The sequence below is a fragment of the Salvelinus sp. IW2-2015 genome, linkage group LG6.2 (assembly GCF_002910315.2).
Source record: "Salvelinus sp. IW2-2015 linkage group LG6.2, ASM291031v2, whole genome shotgun sequence".
Lineage (NCBI taxonomy): Eukaryota > Metazoa > Chordata > Actinopteri > Salmoniformes > Salmonidae > Salvelinus > Salvelinus sp. IW2-2015.
Window position 1 is genome coordinate 9,273,129 of NC_036846.1, and position 19,713 is coordinate 9,292,841.

At 41.6% G+C, this 19,713-nt stretch overlaps 1 protein-coding gene and 1 long non-coding RNA gene across 2 annotated transcripts; both read right to left on the bottom strand.

Annotated features, from left to right (window-relative positions):
* Nucleotides 1–2,321: 2,321 nt before the first annotated feature.
* LOC139027973 (uncharacterized) lies at nt 2,322–3,745 on the bottom strand. The gene is made up of 3 exons (XR_011480101.1): nt 3,582–3,745; nt 3,249–3,370; nt 2,322–3,076 (listed from the first exon to the last, which is right to left on the bottom strand). It is a non-coding gene; the product is annotated as an uncharacterized lncRNA (long non-coding RNA).
* A 7,661-nt stretch (nt 3,746–11,406) lies between these two features.
* Nucleotides 11,407–19,439, bottom strand: LOC111965796 (fibroblast growth factor 2). Its single transcript, XM_023990100.2, has 3 exons — nt 18,784–19,439; nt 16,198–16,301; nt 11,407–13,956 (listed from the first exon to the last, which is right to left on the bottom strand). The coding sequence occupies exons 1-3, from the start codon at nt 18,959–18,961 to the stop codon at nt 13,771–13,773; spliced, it is 468 nt and encodes a 155-aa protein (XP_023845868.1). The 5' UTR covers nt 18,962–19,439; the 3' UTR covers nt 11,407–13,770.
* Nucleotides 19,440–19,713: the final 274 nt, after the last annotated feature.

Consider the following 19,713-nt stretch of genomic DNA (forward strand, 5'->3'; position numbering starts at 1 on the left):
ATGCGCTTTCAAATAAAACGCTTCGCCTTACGGATACTATAGGGTCATTGGGGGTTGGTCGAGAATTCACATGCTCAGCAAGCCGGTTAGAACTACAGAACGAGCATGGGAGGAATGTCATTGTTTTGTCTGGGAAAGTGCACATATTCGGCAGATATCAGCGAATGAGTATTTAGTAATTTACTACGAGGTAGGTAGACCTGGGTGTCAAACATACACACACTGAGTGTACAAAACATTAAGAACACCTGGTCAGTCTGTCATGGAAAGAGGTGTTATTAATGTTTCTATACTCAGTATATATATTTGTTTTTACTCAAACCATCCGCTATATATTGGGTGACATGAAAATATAGATCTTTGGCTACGCTCACCAGTGGTGAAAAACGAATATATACTGAATAAAAATATAAATGCAATAATTTCAACGATTTTACTGAGTTACAGTTCATATAATGAAATCAGTCAATTGAAATAAATGTATTAGGCCCTAATCTACGGATTCCACATGACTGGGCATTGGTGGCATTTTTTACATATGCACAAAAATCGTATTTCTCGGAAATGTTGTGCACAAATTTGTTGACATCCCTGTTAGTGAGCCTTTCTCCTTTGCCGGGTGGCAGTATGGCTTCATGTGCCTATCTCTTTCAGCCGTTGGGCCGCAGCTGCCTCTGCTCATGGCTTCACCTACCACCACGCCAAACAGGACCGCTCAATTCTGTCAATGTGGCTGGGAGATGGGCAGAGCAGGCTGCTCGGGTTTGCTACTCATGAGATTGGAGTGGCAGACCTATATCACAGGTTTATACTGCTCAGGATCTGGTCTGCTTCAGGTATCTTAAAGCCTTTGCACACATGCTTGTGCAGAAATATTCACGGGGCAAATATCAGTTATTTCAAATTTAGTTTGTGTTTGACATGCAAACAAATAGACTTGGGCTGTGTGGGGGTGGCAAACAATGTTCAGGGAAGGGAACAGCACGTTGGATGGCAGTTTTTGATTTTTTATAAACACCAACACAATCATCCACCAGGTGGCATGCTGTTTCCTTTATCCCTCCCCCAAAGTGGATGCAAGCATGTCAGAACATGTCTGTGGAAGGAGGATGGCCAAAACCTGGTCCACATGGTCTGATGGCATGTTGCCAACAGTGACTTGCGGGACCCCACCATTGTGACTGTAAGTGTTTTTAGGACTGATATGTGTTGGAGTACACACCAACACAACACACGGGGTAATTTGTGTTAGAGTTTTAGTGTCAAACCGAGCAACCAGCTCCTTTCCCTGAAGATATTTTGGGGTCAAAAACGAATTGGTGAGTGTACCAATAACCTTGCCACTTAGTTAGGTCCAAAAATATTGGCACTGTTGATAAAGATTACTAAAATAAATATGACAAATAATGAGCTATATTGCATGTGAAAAAAATGTGTGACGAATATATTATGTTATACAAATACATTTGCTCAGAGAAAGAGATTTTGTTTAATAAGTAGTATAATTTGTTTTGAAAAAGATAGGGGTCAAAATTATTTCCACGTCTGTTTTCAATACCTTTCAAAACGTCACCTTCCGAGGATAATGGCACTGAGCCTTTTTCTAAAACGTTTTATGAGAATGGAGAACACTGGGAGGTTTGTTAGACCACTCCTCCACACAGAATCTTTTCAGAACCTTGATATCCTTTGTCTGCGCCAATGGACTGCCCTCTTCAATTCAAACCACAGGTTTTCAATGGGGTTTAAGTACAGACTTGATTTTGTGGTCATTTAACCATTGCGAATGACAGGCACATCGATCTGCAGGTTGAACATGGTGAGATTAAAGACTCCTAAATTGATAGTGTTAGGATTTATGTTTATGCACTATAGCCTGTTAGCATATTGTTTTGTTACACACACACACAAACAATACAGATGTGTAGACTGACCAACATTGAGTGACAGGCCATAAAAGCTGTGGTCAATCTGGAGAGGGGGGGGGGGGTGCATCTCTCTAGGCCAACCAGGGAGGGTAGATTACTGGACAATACCATATTAGGAACTGTTTCAGTGTAGAATCGACAGACACAAGACGGATCTAATCTACACAACGACCAGATGCGGACATCTGAAAGAAGGGGACCAGTCTGAGTAACGGTGATAGGCTGGGCAAAGTCTAAACCGCGCTCAGCCTCTACTGTGATAGGCCAACAGACGCGTTGGAACTACGTCATCACGGTATAAGAACAGCTGTTTACGTACTTCCTGCGAGTTCCCTGATCTACCCTGCGCGGAGATACAGTGAACCCGTATATACGAAAATTGCATTTGCCATTTATTGTTTGCGTTAATTAAACATAATTAAAGAAAGTTAGCAGACCYTGCTTTTTATTTATCCTGATACCGGATGTGTTACACGCAGCGTTCACAATAGTGCAGTTTGTTTAGGCGATTTTATAGCTAACTAGCTACTTTACATGCTAATATTGTCTTTGGTATTATTGTAACCAGCTACGTTTGCTAGCTAGCCAGCCAGACAATAAAGAGAGCATTGCATTTGTATTCGACTTGAGCTGCAACAGATTTCCACATATTTTCCCCCATGTTGCTACCAACCTTATTATAATACCAAAATGAAACATTTGTTCACAAAAAAATATTATTCTCAGTGTTATTTAACACTAAATTTAAAGGAATGAGTCGTTTTGGGAGAATTTTTCCTTGATTCGGGACCCAAGCTGTCAGCCACAGCAGCCAACAGTTTTACATGAGAGGAAGTCCCTTCGTTGATTACTTGGTTTGCTGCGTCATTCCCGAGTTTACGAACAGACGCAGTCACTGCCTTTGGAGGAAAATGTTCTCCCCCTCCACAGCTAACCTAATTATAGCTTCTCAGTCCGGTACCCGGGCAATCTCCTGTGATGTGCCCGGTGCCGGCTGGGGATGACATCAATTTCCACACGGAAGGCCAAGTCGGGGAGTAGACGACCCATCCCTCGTCACACATCTGGGGGATTCATTCAAGGACTAGAGTGTGTCCTGGTGGGACACCGTCCGGAAAAAACAAGGGCCCATTTCCTTCTCCCTGGAGCTGTCAACAGAGGCACATAGCTGGCCCTCTTAGTCACAACCCACTGGGCACAAACGTTTGTTCAACATCTAGTTTTGATTTACATTTGGTTGAGTTGTCAACTAAACGTGAATTTAACGTGAAATCAACAAAAAGGTTAAAAGTTGGGTGAAAAAATATGAAATTCCCTTACATTGATTACTTTTTTCAAATCGAATCAGTTTTCCACATTGATTCAACGTCATCAAATTGCATTTTTGGGTTGAAATGACATGGAAACAATGTTGATTTACCCATTTTTTGCCCAATGGGAACCTGTTGAAAAAGGAGTTTAGTTATCAAAAAAAGACTGTGCTCCCACTAGGCCAAAAGGGATGGCAAACGTTTCACAACTGTTACCGAGTCACCCTCTCTGTTTCACTACAGACTATGTCAACACAGACTGTACAATGTAGGAAGGACCTTGACATTTGTCACTACCTTTACTCACTTAGGATGAGTTATTGATAATAAATTACAGTATTACCTTGTTTTCTAGTCTGGCCTGGCCATGGTGGTATATATAGTCCAGCATTTGTTGACGCAACTAAGTATACCTCACTGTAAGAGAATAGCGTCTGAATATCGGTCAAGTTCCTGATGTTTTTCGAGTTGTTGTGATGGCTCCTCTCTCTGGCAGGCTGAATAAAGCCCGGCCCCAGGGCACTTAGTGCTCACTCCACGTGGGTCAGTTTAATGAAACCTTTTCATGTTCTCTCAAACCCAATAATAATTACCTGGTCGGAAGTCAGTTGTCTGGAAGCTGCCGTCAAGGTTCTTTGGAGTATGGACCAGCACATAGATACTAGCCTTCTGGAATGATTGCATAATTATCTTTATTAGCATGTTGTTATGATGATGGTTGGTATTTACTGTAGTTGGCTAGTAACTTTTTTCTATCCATCAAGGTGCAGTCATTGATTAGTCAAATGTTAAGGTTGTCGTCGTTCAAGATAAAAAACAAGGTACTGGACTGTTTCTCTGCCTGTCATGTTTTATGTATTACATAAGGCTCAACTTGAAACTTGTTTTCTTTTATGAGATATGTCGACTTCTATTAGGGACCAATCCTTAAGAATCTATTGGACACACTGTCACATCTGCTCCTGCTACGCCCTCTGGTGTTCATCCAGTGTTTTCTTTACCTGCAGTTACTCCCCCAGTACACTCTCTCGCCCTCTCTGTGTGATTGTGTGGTTGGAGACAGGTGTGCTGGAGTCAGAGCAAATCCCTTCCAGCTGCAACTCGTTCCATAATCAAGACCTCTACAAATATTCAGTCCTGCCACTTCCACTCTGCCAGATTGTAATCTCTGCTCAGTCAGTTATTATTCTAGCCATTTATGATTATGCAAGATCCTGTTACGCTGTTGTGCCTGTTTCCCTGCCTGACACCGTTTATCCTCTCATTGAATTTACTGCTCTGTCTCTTGCTCCAGTCTCCTGTTCCACATCTCACCACCCAACTACCTTGCTCTGGATTTTACTCACCATCACTACCTTGGATTCCCCTTGGGATCTGTTTAGCATTTTCTACTCAGCCAACTCCAACCTCTGTCTCCACATTGGTTTTTCTGCAACTCATCCGAGCTTCCAACGGATCTGCACTCCATATCTCTCTGTGTAACAAATATTTTGGTTCATTCATCCCTGTTTCCTCATCTGAGTCTGCTCTTGGGTTCCCCGGTGTCGCTCCGCTTAACACACACCCGTGTGTCAATCTAATGAACATAATTTAAAAAATCCCCCTAAATCTATCAGTTTAAAGTAGAGATAACTTTCAGCATGAGCTGCGTCTCAATCCACTGCATCCGCCTATGTTGGTCTCCCGCATCTGTGGTGGAAGGTGGCTGAGCTACAGTGCCTTGCAAAAGTATTCATCCCCCTTGGTGTTTTTCCTATTTTGTTGCATTACAACCTGTAATTTAAATGGATTTTTATTTGGATTTCATGTATTGGACAGACACAAAATTGTCCAAATTGGTGAAGTGAAATGTAAAAAATAACTTGTTTCAAAAAATTATATAAAAATAAAAAACTATAACAAAGTGGTGTGTTTATGTATTCACCCCCTTTGCTAAGAAGCCCCTAAATAAGATCTGGTGCAACCAATTACCTTCAGAAGTCACATAATTAGTTAAATAAAGTCCTTCTGTGTGCAAGTGTCACATGATCTGTTACATGATCTCAGTATATATACACCTCTTCTGAAAGGCCCCAGAGTCTGCAACACCCTGCAAGCGGCACTATGAAGACCAAGGAGCCCTCCAAACAGGTCAGGGACAAAGTTGTGGAGAAGTACAGATCAGGGTTGGGTTATAAAAAAATATCTAAAACTTTGAACATCCCACGGAGCACCATTAATCATTATTAAAAAATTGAAAGAATATAGCAACACAACAAACCTGCCAAGAGAGGGCCGCCCACCAAAACTGACGGACCAGGCAAGGAGGACATTAATCAGATGGGCAACAAAGAGACCCAAGATATCGGGGTGGCAGGTAGCTTAGTGGCATTGGCCAGTATCCGAAAGGTTGCAAGATCGAATCCCCCAGCTGACACGGTAGAAATCTGTCATTCTGCCCCTGAACAAGGCAGTTAATCCAATGTTCCTAGGCCATCATTGTAAATAAGAATTTGTTCTTAACTGACTCCTAGTTCAAATAAAAAATAACCCGAAGGAGCTGCAAAACTCCACAGCGGAGATTGGCGTATCTGTCCATAGCGTACACTCCACAGAGCGGGCTTTGTGGAGAGTGGCCAGAAAAAAAGCCATTACTTAAAGAAAAAAATAAGCAAACATATTTGGTGTTAGCCAAAAGGCATGTGGGAGACTCCCGAAAATCGGTCTTCTCCTCTGTAGTGTCCTAAAGTTTGGCCCTACTAACATATAACCCACGGTTACCTTCAGACGGTACCCATACAAATGAATGGAAGTATGGAGGTCGTTTTTCTGGCAACAAAAAATAAGGGGTTAAATATTGTCCAAAAAACAAAATATTTCCCAGCTTTCTTATATCTCCTAGATATAGGACAGACACTTCAAAACCGTATTCCTTATGATATATTTGTTGACTCTTTTTTGCCATTAATGAATGTGTTATTCAAAGTGTTTCTATGGTTATAGTAGTAAGGACAAATTCTATATTTTATCAAATTATTTGTATGATCCATGTAGCCATCTTTAAACAATTCCATATGTTAGCTTAGTGACCCCCCCCCCCCCCCCTCATGCACACCGGTTGCGTCAAGCCGTATGCGTTCTGGCAGAAGTCCATTAAATTAATTGGGAGGCAAATCGCGCTGCTGCGACTCATCTGTAGGACTAGTTTGTGGTGCTTGGCACTGCTGCAGTGTGTCGCATGCATTGGATTTTTTCAACTTGCGCTTGCTTCACCGTGCGGTACCAGTAGAAAACCCACAAAGAAGTTTCTAATGTGTAGTGTGACAGTTTTTGTTGTGATGCGGCACATGGATTGTGAAGACTACGTAAAATGTACCGTACAGCAATAACCTGTGTGCACGCAGTCTTAGACTTTCAGAGGTTAAAAGTGTCAGTGTAGGGAAGTACAACTAAACCATTGTGAGATTTGTTACTGAAACTTAAGCTTTTCAGCCACAGTGATACTGTCTGAACTCTGGAACTCAATGTGCCTCTTCAATCGACACTGAGCGGTAAATGGCTGTAGTTGTTTTCCTTCCTTTCCACTGTTATAAATGGCTATCATTATCTGTGTTTATTTAGGCAGGTTTCCTGGCATCTTCTGGCCCTCAGCCTGTCTCTCTCCATGGGGAATATTCATCTCCTCTCACAGACTTTACCTTGACTTCTGCTGCAGCACCGTCTCACTTAGCATAGCTCCCCACAGCATTACGCAACCTCAAGCAAACATCCTTAACTCCTGCTTGTGTGTGCTGAGTACACCAAACATTTCATACATTGCCATCATCTGTTCTCTTAAAGACTTCACCGGTATTTCTGAAGCAATTTGCAGTGTGAAGGTATCAAAACAGGACTCAATGGCAACTCTTTGGTTGAATATTTCTCAGTGTACCCAATCACTGCAATAAATGTCAGGCGCAGTGCTTACATTCACTGTAATATTTTATTTATTTTATTTATTTCACCTTTATTTAACCAGGAAGGCCAGTTGAGAACAATTTCTCATTTACAACTGCGACCTGGCCAAGATAAAGCAAAGCAGTGCGACAAAAACAACAACACAGAGTTACACATAAACAAACGTCAATAACAGTCAATAACACAATAGGAAAAAAACTGAAAAATCTATGTACAGTGTGTGCAAATGTAGAAGAGTAGGGAGGTAGGCAATAAATAGTAGGCAATAAATGGTAGGCAATAAATAAATAATTACAATTTAGCATTAACACTGAAGTGATAGATGGGCAGTTGATGTGCAAGTAGAGATACTGGGGTGCAAAAGAGCAAGAGGGTAAGTAATAATATGGGGATGAGGTAGTTGGGTGTGCTATTTACAGACTGGCTGTGTACAGGTACAGTGATAGGTAAGTTGCTCTGACAGCTGATGCTTAAAGTTAGAAAGGGAGATATAAGACTCCAGCTTCAGTGATTTTTAACAATTCATTCCAGTCATTGGCAGCAGATAACTGGAAGGAAAGGCAGCCAAAGGAAGTGTTGGCTTTGGGGATGACCAGTGAAATATACCTGTTGGAGCGTGTGCTACGGGTGGGTGTTGCTATGGTGACCAGTGAGCTGAGATAAGGCGGGGCTTTATCTAGCAAAGACTTATAGATGACCTGGAGCCAGTGGGTTTGGCGACGAATATGTAGTGAGGGCCAGCCAACGAGAGCATACAGGTCGCAGTGGGGGGTAGTATATGGTGCTTTGGTGACAAAACGGATGGCACTGTGATAGCAAACTGGATGTAGTCTGAGTAGAGTGTTGGAGGCTATTTTGTAAATTACATCGCCAAAGTAGAGGATTGGTAGGATAGTCAGTTTTGACGGGGGGTATGTTTGGCAGCATGAGTGAAGGAGGCTTTGTTGCGAAATAGGAAGCCGATTCTAGATTTAATTTTGGATTGAAGATGCTTAATGTGAGTCTGGAAGGAGAGTTTACAGTCTAACCAGTTGAAGCGTTGAAGCTCGTTTGGAGGTTTGTTAGCACATTGTCCAAAGAAGGGCCAGATGTATACAGAAGGGTGTCGTATGCGTAGAGGTGGATCAGAGAATCACCAGCATCAAGAGCGACATCATTGATGTATACAGAGAAAAGAGTCGGCCCAAGAATTGAATCCTGTGGCACCCCCATAGAGACTGCCAGAGGTCCGGACAACAGGCCCTCCGATTTGACACACTGAACTCTATCTGAGAAGTAGTTGGTGAACCAGGTGAGGCAGTCATTTGAGAAGCCAAGGCAATTGAGTCTGCCGATAAGAATGCGATGATTGACAGAGTCGAAAGCCTTGGCCAGGTTGATGAAGACGGCTGCACAGTACTGTTTTTTATCGATGGCGGTTATGATATCGTTTAGGACCTTGAGCGTGGCTGAGGTGCACCCATGACCAGCTCGGAAACCAGATTGCATAGTGGAGAAGGTACTGTGGGATTCAAAATGGTCCGGTGATCTGTTTGTTAACTTAGCTTTCAAAGTTTTTAGGAAGGCAGGGCAGGATGGATATAGTTTTATAACAGTGTGGGTCTAGAGTGTCTCCCCCTTTGAAGAGGGGAATGACCGCGGCAGCTTTCCAATCTTTGGGGATCTCAGACGATATGAAAGAGAGGTTGAACAGGCTAGTAATAGGGGTTGCAACAATTTCGGCAGATCATTTTAGAAAGAGAGGGTCCAGATTGTCTAGCCCAACTGATTTGTAGGGATCCAGATTTTGCAGCACTTTCAGAACATCAGCTGTCTGGATTTGGGTGAAGGATAAGCGGGGGGGGGGGGGGGCTTGGGAAAGAAATGCTTATTGAAATTAGCTATAATTTATCGGTGGTGACAGTGTTTCCTATCCTCAGTGCAGTAGGCAGCTGGGAGGAGGTGCTCTTATTCTCCATGGACTTTAGTGTCCAAACCTTTTTGGAATTAGTGCTACAGGAAGCAAATTTCAATTTGAAAAAGCTTGTAGGACGGCCGGGTGTTAAAGCATGTCCCATTTTAGGTAATCTAACAGTACGAACTCTGAAGATAGATGGGGGGCGATCAATTCACATATGGTGTCCAGGGCACAGCTGGGGACTGAAGGGGGTCTATAACAAGCGGCAACGGTGAGAGACTTCTTTCTGGAGAGGTGGTGTAACGGAGAGGAGGACCAAGGTGCAGCGTGGTAAGTGTTCATTATTTTAACAACTGAACACTGAACAAAACAACAAAAAACGACAAACGAACAGTCCTGTAAAGTGACGAAAAACACTAAACAGAAAATAATCACCCACAACTCAAAGTGGGAAAACAGGCTACCTAAATATGGTTCTCAATCAGAGACAACGATAGACAGCTGCCTCTGATTGAGAACCACACACGGCCAAACACAAAGAAATAGACAACATAGACATACAAACATAGAATGCCCACCCACATCACACCCTGACCAAACAAAAAATAGAAACATACAAAGCAATCTATGGTCAGGGCGTGACAGGTGGATTTTTAAAAGTAGAACCTCGAATTGTTTGGGCACAGACCTGGATAGTATGACAAAACTCTGCAGTAGATTGCAACTCCGCCCCCTTTGGCAGTTCTATCTTGTCGGAAAATGTTATAGTTAGGGATGGAAATGTCAGGATTTTTGGTGGCCTTCCTAAGCCAGGATTCAGACACTGCTAGGACATCTGGGTTGGCTGAGTGTGCTAAAGCAGTGAATAAAACAAACTTAGGGAAGAGGCTTCTAATGTTAACATGCATGAAACCAAGACTTTTACAGTTACAGAAGTCAACAAATGAGAGCGCCTGGGGAATGGGAGTGATACTGGGGGCTGCAGGGCCTGGGTTAACCTCTACATTACCAGAGGAACAGAAGAGGAGTAGGATAAGGGTACGGATAAAGGCTATAAGAACTGGTCGTCTAGTGCGTTCGGAACAGAGAGTAAAATGACCAGATTTCTGGGCGCGGAAGAATAGATTCAAGGCATAATGTACAGACAAGGGTATGGCAGGATGTGAGTACAGTGGCGGTAAACAGACGCATTGAGTGACGATGAGAGAGGTTTTGTCTCTAGAGGCACCATTTAAGCCAGGTGCGGTCACCGCATGTGTGGAGGGTGGAACAAATGAGCTAGCTAAGGCATATTGAGCAGGGCTGAAAGCTCTACAGTGAAATAAGACAAAAATCACTAACCAGAACAGAAATAGACAAGTCATATTGACATTAGGGAGAGGCATGTGTAGCCGAGTGATCATAGGCTCCAGTGTGTAGCTAGGCGAGCAGGAGACACGGCGATTCAGACAGCTAGCAGGCCGGGGCTAGCAGATGGGCCTCAGGGGGACGTCGCAATGGAAGGGCCTGTTGAAACCCCCTCGGACGGTTACGTCGGCAGACCAGTCGTGATGGATCGGCGGGGCTCCGTGTCGGCAGCAAAGGGTCCAGGCCAATTGGAAAAAGAGGTATTGAAGCCCAGGAATTGAGTGGTTTAATATGACCATCAGTCAATTTATTCAGACAATTACAGGATCGTGGCGTGCCATTTATGATACGACAGTAATACTTCCACTTTTGCCTCATGACATCACGTCAGCAAGTCTGTCCCGAGTTACTAAACATCACTTGTAGGAACGCTTACAGAAGAATACGTTTCAGGGATACATTATTTCTGCAATTCTAGTTATTGTAGGAAACAGTGTTTGGGAAGTAAGAGGAGTGTCATCATTTACTGGAAGAGGGCCTCATACACTCAGTCTGGCCCTTGGCCATTGGCAGAGTTTGGCAGGCTAAGGCCATCCAGAGCTTCTCTAGGGTTGTGTTTCCTGAAAGTGAACCTCTCTGGGCCATTATCACTGACATCTGCACCAAGACGGCAAACATAGCAGACAGAAAAGAATGCCTGGTAATTGCGTTGTAGCTAGGTGATTTGTGGCAGAGACAAAGGATTTGTAATTTGCTGTATTGAAATCTGATGAAATAATGTGCAATGGGTTGACGTAGGTTTTAGAACAATATGAGTCATTGGCTGTTGATTTGGGATAAGAATTACGATCATGATTCTTAATTGCTATTTGGTCCATTTGTACTTTTCTGACGTGTGATGTGCTTATAACCATTAGGCCAACCTGTATCTAGAACCACAGCCACTTTACCAGAGCACAATTTGGTAAACCACACAAAACTTTATCTATATTGTTAAGAAACGTTTATTCTTGAATTTTCCTACCTTGTTGCAGATATAAGTAGCTTCAACAAATATTGCACTGTAGGTATGTATGTTTACAAAAAGAAATCAAATTATGAAAGCTTTACAGTTCATCAAAACTTTGAACAAGATCAAGCAAATCAAATACAGAAAAATATTGTTTTATAATTGCAAACAAAAAGTAGAATTTTAATTAATCAAGAGCTACAATAAATGTATACAACTACTTCACCATTTAAACAGCAGCGATCTGTCTTTAAATATAGTTTAAGAGTGGTGAAACTAAACACCAAACTTAATTGCTTAGATTTTCTCAAGAATAACAACATACAATCACATCAAAATTAATATTTAGCGCATCGGGCAGAATCCTATCTTTAGATCTGAGTACAAAGCATAACTTTTAACATTAAAGCATACATTTGACAAGTGTGAAATAGGTGGATGTAAGTTAGGATTTGTGCCTATGCACATACAATTGTAACATACTTATCAATGCTGAAGGACACTGGAGTACACTTTCACAAATAAAAGACTTGGATGCAGCCCATTCAATTTGCATCCTAATTCAAAGTATATTATTGTGACTTAACTTCAGACAGTAAATGCATGGAAGTTCCCTGGAGGGCTCTCGGATCCAGGAGAAAACATTGGTCAGTGATGCAACCACATAACGTATACCATACATAGACAATATCTAAATGCATACACACATACATATTCATAGGAATGTTTACTTTTTGAAACTGCCTCCTCAGACATTCATATGAACTACACTCAAGCATATATCTAAACAATTTTAAGACTTAAAACAGACTTCAAATAAACGTTTTACTAGTTACAAGTTCAACTTGTTTTTTTTAAGCAGCTTTTGATACAAAGCCCCACCTACTGAAGCAGCGTTGTATGTGATTAAAGTACAATCAAATTCCCTTTTTAGAACCAAATTTCATTTTCATGAATTACAATGTAAAAATGTTGTTAAGGGCGCTCACATTGTATCACACAATTTTTATTTGTGTCCAGTGAGCATTATCATGCATTCAGATAAGATGTACAGTAATGGGGTTTTCAAAACAAAGATGTTTAAAGAACAGTACAAACATATAAAATCTCCTTTTGTTCTGTTTGTTTATTTTCCAAGCCTTCACTGCGGTCCGTGAGGTCGTTGAGGAGACGGTAGTCCGCTCAGAGTTCAAGTCCCTCCTGAGCATCCGGCAGCAGCACAACCTCCCAGGTGCTTTTGGTATGTCCGACATGTACATCATCTGCCGCCTCAGCCCCCTCACATACGACATCAACTTCTGCACCCAGGAGTGCCTGCGCTGTGAGTGGCTGGAGCTAACCAAGACTAGCTCCACTACTCCTATCACTAGCCGCCTAGCCAGGCTTCTATTTCACGGCCTGAACCAGGGCTTCGACAAGATTGACCTGGCTATGGAGGAGCTGCCAGCTGTCTACTCAGGGAGGTTCTACCAGCTGCACCACAGGGTGCTGCCTCAGCACTTAAACACTAGACCTGAGGATAGGACCTGCCTAGCCTAGTGCATCGATGCTAATGGCACGAACACGTCAGTGCTATTCATATGAGCATGTGGATGGCCTTTTACCATACTACTTGAAGTGTATATTTTTGACAGACTGGAATAGGTTTTTCTGAACTGTTACACGGGAACGAGGGTGTAGCCAATGGTACCGATGATGACCACTGTAAAGGACATTTTTCACAAATCACAAGACGTACGTACCTCTTGTCTGTAAAGATAAAAAATATACACAATTTGAAGAAATAGGCTACTCTGTTTGGGAAGAACCTCAGGGCCACTAAGCTCTAAAATCAAATTAATCATTCATATGTTAAGATTGAGAGGTGCAATATCATATACTGTAGTATTGTACTAGGTCTACTGTTTGTGTTGCAATGACTTTAGAGTAATGGTGTGCTCGATTTATCTTTGCCAACCCAATGTTCTATTTAAAAGCTGTATCAAGTAAAGTTGTGGGCATGACCAAGCTAACCTTTACTGCAGTGCAGTAAAAAGTACATGTTTAAAGCCCAGAGCTACTAAGTGGCATCTTGTGTGTTATCACTTTCTTTTTCGTCTTAAATAATGTACCTTCAAAATTGTTAAACCAAGACAAATAAGCAGAGTATCAAAGTAAACTAGAATATTTGAAGCAGCTCTAGTCAAACTCACATTATATAGTTGAATTGAATTGCCGTTAAAGTACCTAACTACAGGATGATTATGTCGTCACAGTCATTTAATAGGCTCCATTGTATTTCTTCATGTCCTGTTTGTTTGTGTGCAGCCAGGCTGACTTTAAGATTGGTACGACAAGGTGAGCTCAGCGTCTGGCCGACATGGGGAGAAAGAGAATGGCTTTTTGGCCGGGTCCAGTTTTGGATCCTGACTTGTACTGGCCAGTCCTTTTCAGTGCCACATACATTTCAGGGTACTTTCGAGAGCGGTAGGTGTTGTAGTTGTTACTCTCCAGCCTCTCCACAAAGTAGCATTCATCTGTTGTCCGTCTCTGAAGAGAGAGAGAATGTTCGAAAGATATGAGATAGCAAATCAGAGATCAATTTACAATACATTTGTTCATCCAGTTCTATTATTCTTTGATATACTTGATCCACTTTCATATTGTTAACTGAACCAATGATAAATGTCAATGAAACTCTTTTGAAAACTTGTCATTGTCTTATGAAATAAAACGTAATGGGCAGGATTCTCAAACCCAGATGAATAAACCTACTCTTGAACTAAAAGCCATGTTCAATGGGGAATGTCCACCAGTGACAAGCTTTGGGCAATGATGGTTGTTTATATTATAAAAAAAGATCCACATTTCATGTACATAACTGGAGTTTAGCCTCGGTCTTAGCGGCCAGGGGAAAAGTTGAAATAAATGTAGTTGAAATGTCAACACAAATGTTTAGTCATTGTGATATCCTCTAAATAAGCCATTTCATTTAGACATAATTAAATATAGTTGATTTTTACATGCTCTGTGGAGAAAAGGGAAAAGCTTGCAAAGCTGACAAAAAAATTAGAATAATTTGATTAATCCAGTAAAACACATCAGACCTCAATACCTCCATTGTTTCAGTGGATATTCCAGAACAGTCTGAGCTCCTGTGTCACGTTCCTGACCTTATTTCCTTTGTTTAGTCTTTGTTTAGTTGGTCAGGACGTGAGCTGGGTGGGTATATTCTATGTTTTGTGTTTCATTGGTTTAGGTGTGTATTATTGGCCTGATATGGTTCTCAATCAGAGGCAGGTGTTTTACGTTGTCTCTGATTGGGAACCATATTTAGGTACGCTGTTTTCACTGTTTGTTTGTGGGTGATTGTTCCTGTTCATTGCGTTTCTTTGTTTTCACTAGGTTCACATGTTCAGGTCTGTAGCGTCGTTGGTTTCATTCTGTTTATTGTTTTGTTCGTGTTTATGAAGTGTTCCAATAAATATGGAAACGTACCACGCTGCGATGTGGTCCTCCTCTCTTCCACCTAACGACGAGTGTTACATCCTGTTTAATGTCACACACTAATGAAGATATTTTTCAATAGTTTTACCAGATGTTTTGCCAAGTCAAAGATGTGTGAATAATCCTACATTCTTAAATTAGTAAAACAAATTGTCAGTTCTAGTGGCCGTGTGCAAGAAATAGATTTGCTCATGTCCAATAGAAATGAAGTAACTCCCAGTTTTCTACCCTCTGACAGGTTTTTGTTATTACATTTTTGTTATTACATGAAATAATGGAAAATATAAATGATTATTCCTGTCCACGCTGATTTTGTGTTCATGTGGAAGATCTTATGACATCAATCACATCTGGCTCAAATATCTCTTGATAGCAGGGCCAACAGAATTCCCTGCCCTATCCAACAACAGGGGGCCTGTTGTCCATTCAACCATGGCTACCTAGTATAGAGGATAACTTGTATGGCCCTACCTAACCCTACATGGAAGCAATCCCTGGCACTTATAACAGGCACACAGAATAAAAACAGTTGGAAGATAAATTCAGAGGGTAGCAACACTGGGAAAGATAAAAGTGTATTAATTTACATCGACTACAAAGTTCAATCCCTACGACCTAATATCTGAATATATATAGACTATCCATGCCGACATGGAAGGCAGTGCTAAAATGGAAACGTAAAGTGAGAAGTAATTGTTAAATGACTAGAGTGTATTAGAAAGTAAGCTCGACCTATACAGATGATCATGTGCATAAAGTTGGTGAGTGGGGCTGAATAAGGACAAGTACAGAACAACATACAGTACCTCCAGCTTCCAATTTAAACCTGAACACAACAGTCTATTTACAAAATGCTAACACCAAACTATAGCTTTACCCCACCCTGAGAGAACATGTGAGAACAGATCCTGGATGATTGACCACATCAGTGAAGGTGCCATGTCTGTAATGTGTCTGCCAGTGTGTGTCCATTGCCTAGTCTGGTTACTCATTAAGGAGAGACAGGAAACACAGCAGTCAGTTATCTGCTCTGACTTCTGCAGTATCCCAGAAGTACCTCTGTTCACTGCTACCACACTAACAAGTGTAATACGAAAGCAAAATCTGTTGTCAGTGTATATGACAAGATAATATTTGCTTTCAGCATGAACTTAATGAAAACCCTTCATCTTAGGCATGGGACTGTCCCTGTTAGAGTAAAGCATGAGTTGTAGACCATGACAATACCAAAACAGATGGAATTGAGTTGCTTTGGTAGCTGTAAGGAAGGTAATGCTTACTCACCGCTCCAAACAGTCTTCCATCTGCATTCATGGCCAGATAGCGGTTGGCTGAGACCCCTTTGATTACTACTTCCCCCACTGAGGTCGCCTGGAGTTGAAGCTTATCTGAAGAGGAAAAATTACTTTAGTCTCAGAGTGAATTGATAGCAACTCCATTGATGCTAGTTGTTAGTGGTGTTGAACAAGGACGGATAGAGCGGACTATTATACTGAACAAAAATATAAACGCAACATGTAAAGTGTTGGTACCATGTTTCATGAGCTAAAATAAAAGATCCCAGAAAAGGTCCCATATGCACAAAAAGCTTATTTCTCTCAAATGTTGTGTACAAGTTTGTTTACATCCCTGTTAGTGAGCATTTCTCCTTTGTCAAGATAATCCATCCACCGGACAGGTGTGGCATACCTAGAAGCTAATTAAACAGCATGATTATTACAAAGGTGCACCTTGTGCTGGGAACAATAAAAGGCCTCTCTAAAATGTGCAGTTTTCACACAACGCAATACCACAGATGTCTCAAGTTGAGGAAAAGTGCAATTTGCATGCTGACTACAGGAATGTCCACCAGAGCTGTTGCCAGAGCATTGAATGTTCATTTCTCTACCATAAGTCACCTCCAATGTTGTTTTCCAGTATTTGGCAATACGTCACAACTGCAGACCGTGTGTAACCATGCCAGCCCATGATCTCCACATCTGGCTTCTTCACCTGCGGGATTGTCTGAGACCAGCCACCCGGGCAGCTGATGAAACCCTAATAAAACCCTTTTGTGGGAAAAAGCTGATTCTGATTGACTGGGCCTGGCTTCCCAGTGGGTGGGCCTAAGTCATCCCAGGCCCACCCATAGCTGTGCCCCTGCCTAGTCATGTGAAATCCATAGATTAGGGCCTCATTTATTTATTTTAATTGACTGATTTCCTTATATGAACTGTAACGCAGTAAAATCGTTGAAATTGTTGCATGTTGCGTTTATATTTTTGTTCAGTATATAACAGAGGCAAACAAGTTAATACAATATTTTTTTGTAAAACTTCAGATAAGCAAGATAACCATTCGAAGTTGTGGTTCACCATCGTTCTTCACAGTTTTCACATTTTGAGAAACAATATTAATAATGCCGTAATAGTTATTGAAAGCTTGTAGTTGGTTGAAGCGATCATCTTGTAAATACTCCAAACGTTTTGTGGAGTCAGATAAGCCTACGTGTGCTGCGCCAACGGAGCATATTTGAATAGCATATTTATAGCATAGTTAAAAAAAAACGAAACTAAAATAGAGTTCTTATCAAACAGACCTCATAAGGCAAGATAGTAAATGATGATACATTGTAAACTTCTATATAAGAGGCATCTGTGTGCACTTAGGGTTTGTTTAATGACTAATGTCATGAAGATCCATTCCTCTCTGAAGGAATACATAATTAGTAGTTGTTGCATGCAAGGGAGCATCTAGTGTTTACTGAACATCTGTACAGCAGGTCTAGTGATCACAGCCCTAAGTGAAACTTTCGGCAATGGTTTATTTCATCATCGCTTGCTTTAATCATATTGAGGAAGCAAAGTCCTTTTCAATGGTTCTATTTGAATGAATGGTCATGACAGAAAGTGTAGTTTAGTGTATGGGTTTAGTGTGGTGTATCCAGTTTAGTGTATGGGTTTAGTGTGGTGTATCCAGTTTAGTGTATGGGTTTAGTGTGGTGTATCCAGTTTAGTGTATGGGTTACTACTACGCTTATAGAATATTGTATATGCCTTGTTGATTGAAGATAAATGTTGCTGTAAAGTAAATGAGATGCTAATTGTTTTTCAATAATCGAAATGGCCAATGGCCTTTTCATTAAAACTAGTCAGTCTCTTGTCTCCATTCTTACTATAGTAGTTCATTGCTTGTGATGATTTTTGGACAGCTGTTTGATAGCACCTGTTCTAAGTCCCATCCCGTATCTGTCACTCAAGGATCTACTGAGCAGTGCTTCCTGTGACGAAAACCCCCTCTTCTACATGGGCCCCTTCTCCTCCTCCCAATTACTGATGTAATCTGAGAGACATACACTGAAGAAAACACAACTAGATAGTGAGTTATGAGGTGGTTTCAATGTGTGAGGTGGTTTCAATGTGTTGTTGCATGTTAAATTTAAAGCTAATCAATGATACTTTAATATTATACTGAATTGATAAGAACACAAACCTAGTGTTTCAATTTCTATCAATGGCCTTTATGTGGACTCGAGTTGGTCTATCTGTGTTAATGCACATTTCACACGAAACACGAAACATATTTTAATTCTGGACATTTGAATTACATGTGACGTAATAGCAGTGACATTTAAAGAATGGCCATGTTACACACATCAAGATGACTTGAATGAGATCAAAACCCACCACATTCACGAAAGCACTTGCAAAGGCGAATGTAAAAGAACTACACGAACGACTGTCATTTGAATGCTGTAGAAGCCATAAATAAACACACTCATTTGTAAAATTCCCTTCAGTCCTCCATGATTTCCCTCACGGTTACGTCCCTGTTACCCTTTAAACGCATAAAGAAGCTTAGTCTTCCATGCAAGGGTTTGGAACTACTTACTGTGGGGGTCGTTCTTATCTCTGATCCCGTCTACGCTTCCGTTAGAGTTTATCCTCAAGAAGTAGCCTCCGTTTTTACAGTACAACCTCTTGGGCTCCTTAAAGTTTCCTGGAAGGAAGCCGCCACTGCCTCCATCTTCAGGTGTGGCGGGTAGAGTGGTGATTTCTCCTGTGGCCATCTCCTCTTCCCTGCTGCTGCTGTGTGCTAGCAGTGCAGCAGCCCCACAGTAGCCTTATGCTAACTGCTGTCCCCTCCCTCCCCCAGCGAGCCTCACAGAGCCTGATTTTAGTTAACCCCCAGGGTCAGATAGTTTGTTTGAGAACACCCCTCTGGTGCAGCATGCCCTCTACTCCCAAACCGAGAGGAATCTAAGCGCTAGCAGCACTTGGAAAGGAGCTTGTTAGCCGCGACAGCAAGGTCCACCCCTCTCTGGCCTCTTCTCGTTCCTTTAAGAAAGTGCTAAGAGTTGATATTCGAGTGTAGTTTGGATGGGGATTTGTGTGTTCCACCTTCCATCGTCTTCTTCCTCCACTCTTAAGCGCTGAAATGTTTACAGCAGGGCAGCTGGCTGAAATATGGGGAGACTTTCCCTATGGGCCTCAGTTCGCATGCGCCCTCCGAGGCAAGCACACACACACACACACATTTGCACAAGCCCACTTTGACGTTCTAACTGAACCAGCCAACCCTACACAGCACAAGCAGAGAAAGGAGGGTAAGACTGGGGCTTACTGATTGAACTGCGTCATAAGAGACCCTTGGCTTGTGCAACCTGAGTGGTGGCTTCAGCTTAGCTTCTTAGAACTTCTGGGTAGAATCAGTGATTCTGTGCCACATTATTGAAGAACAAATGAAATATGCAGCAGAAAGTACAATAGAGTAAATTACAATAGCTTGTCTAATTGAATTGAAGGAAATATGTAAATATTG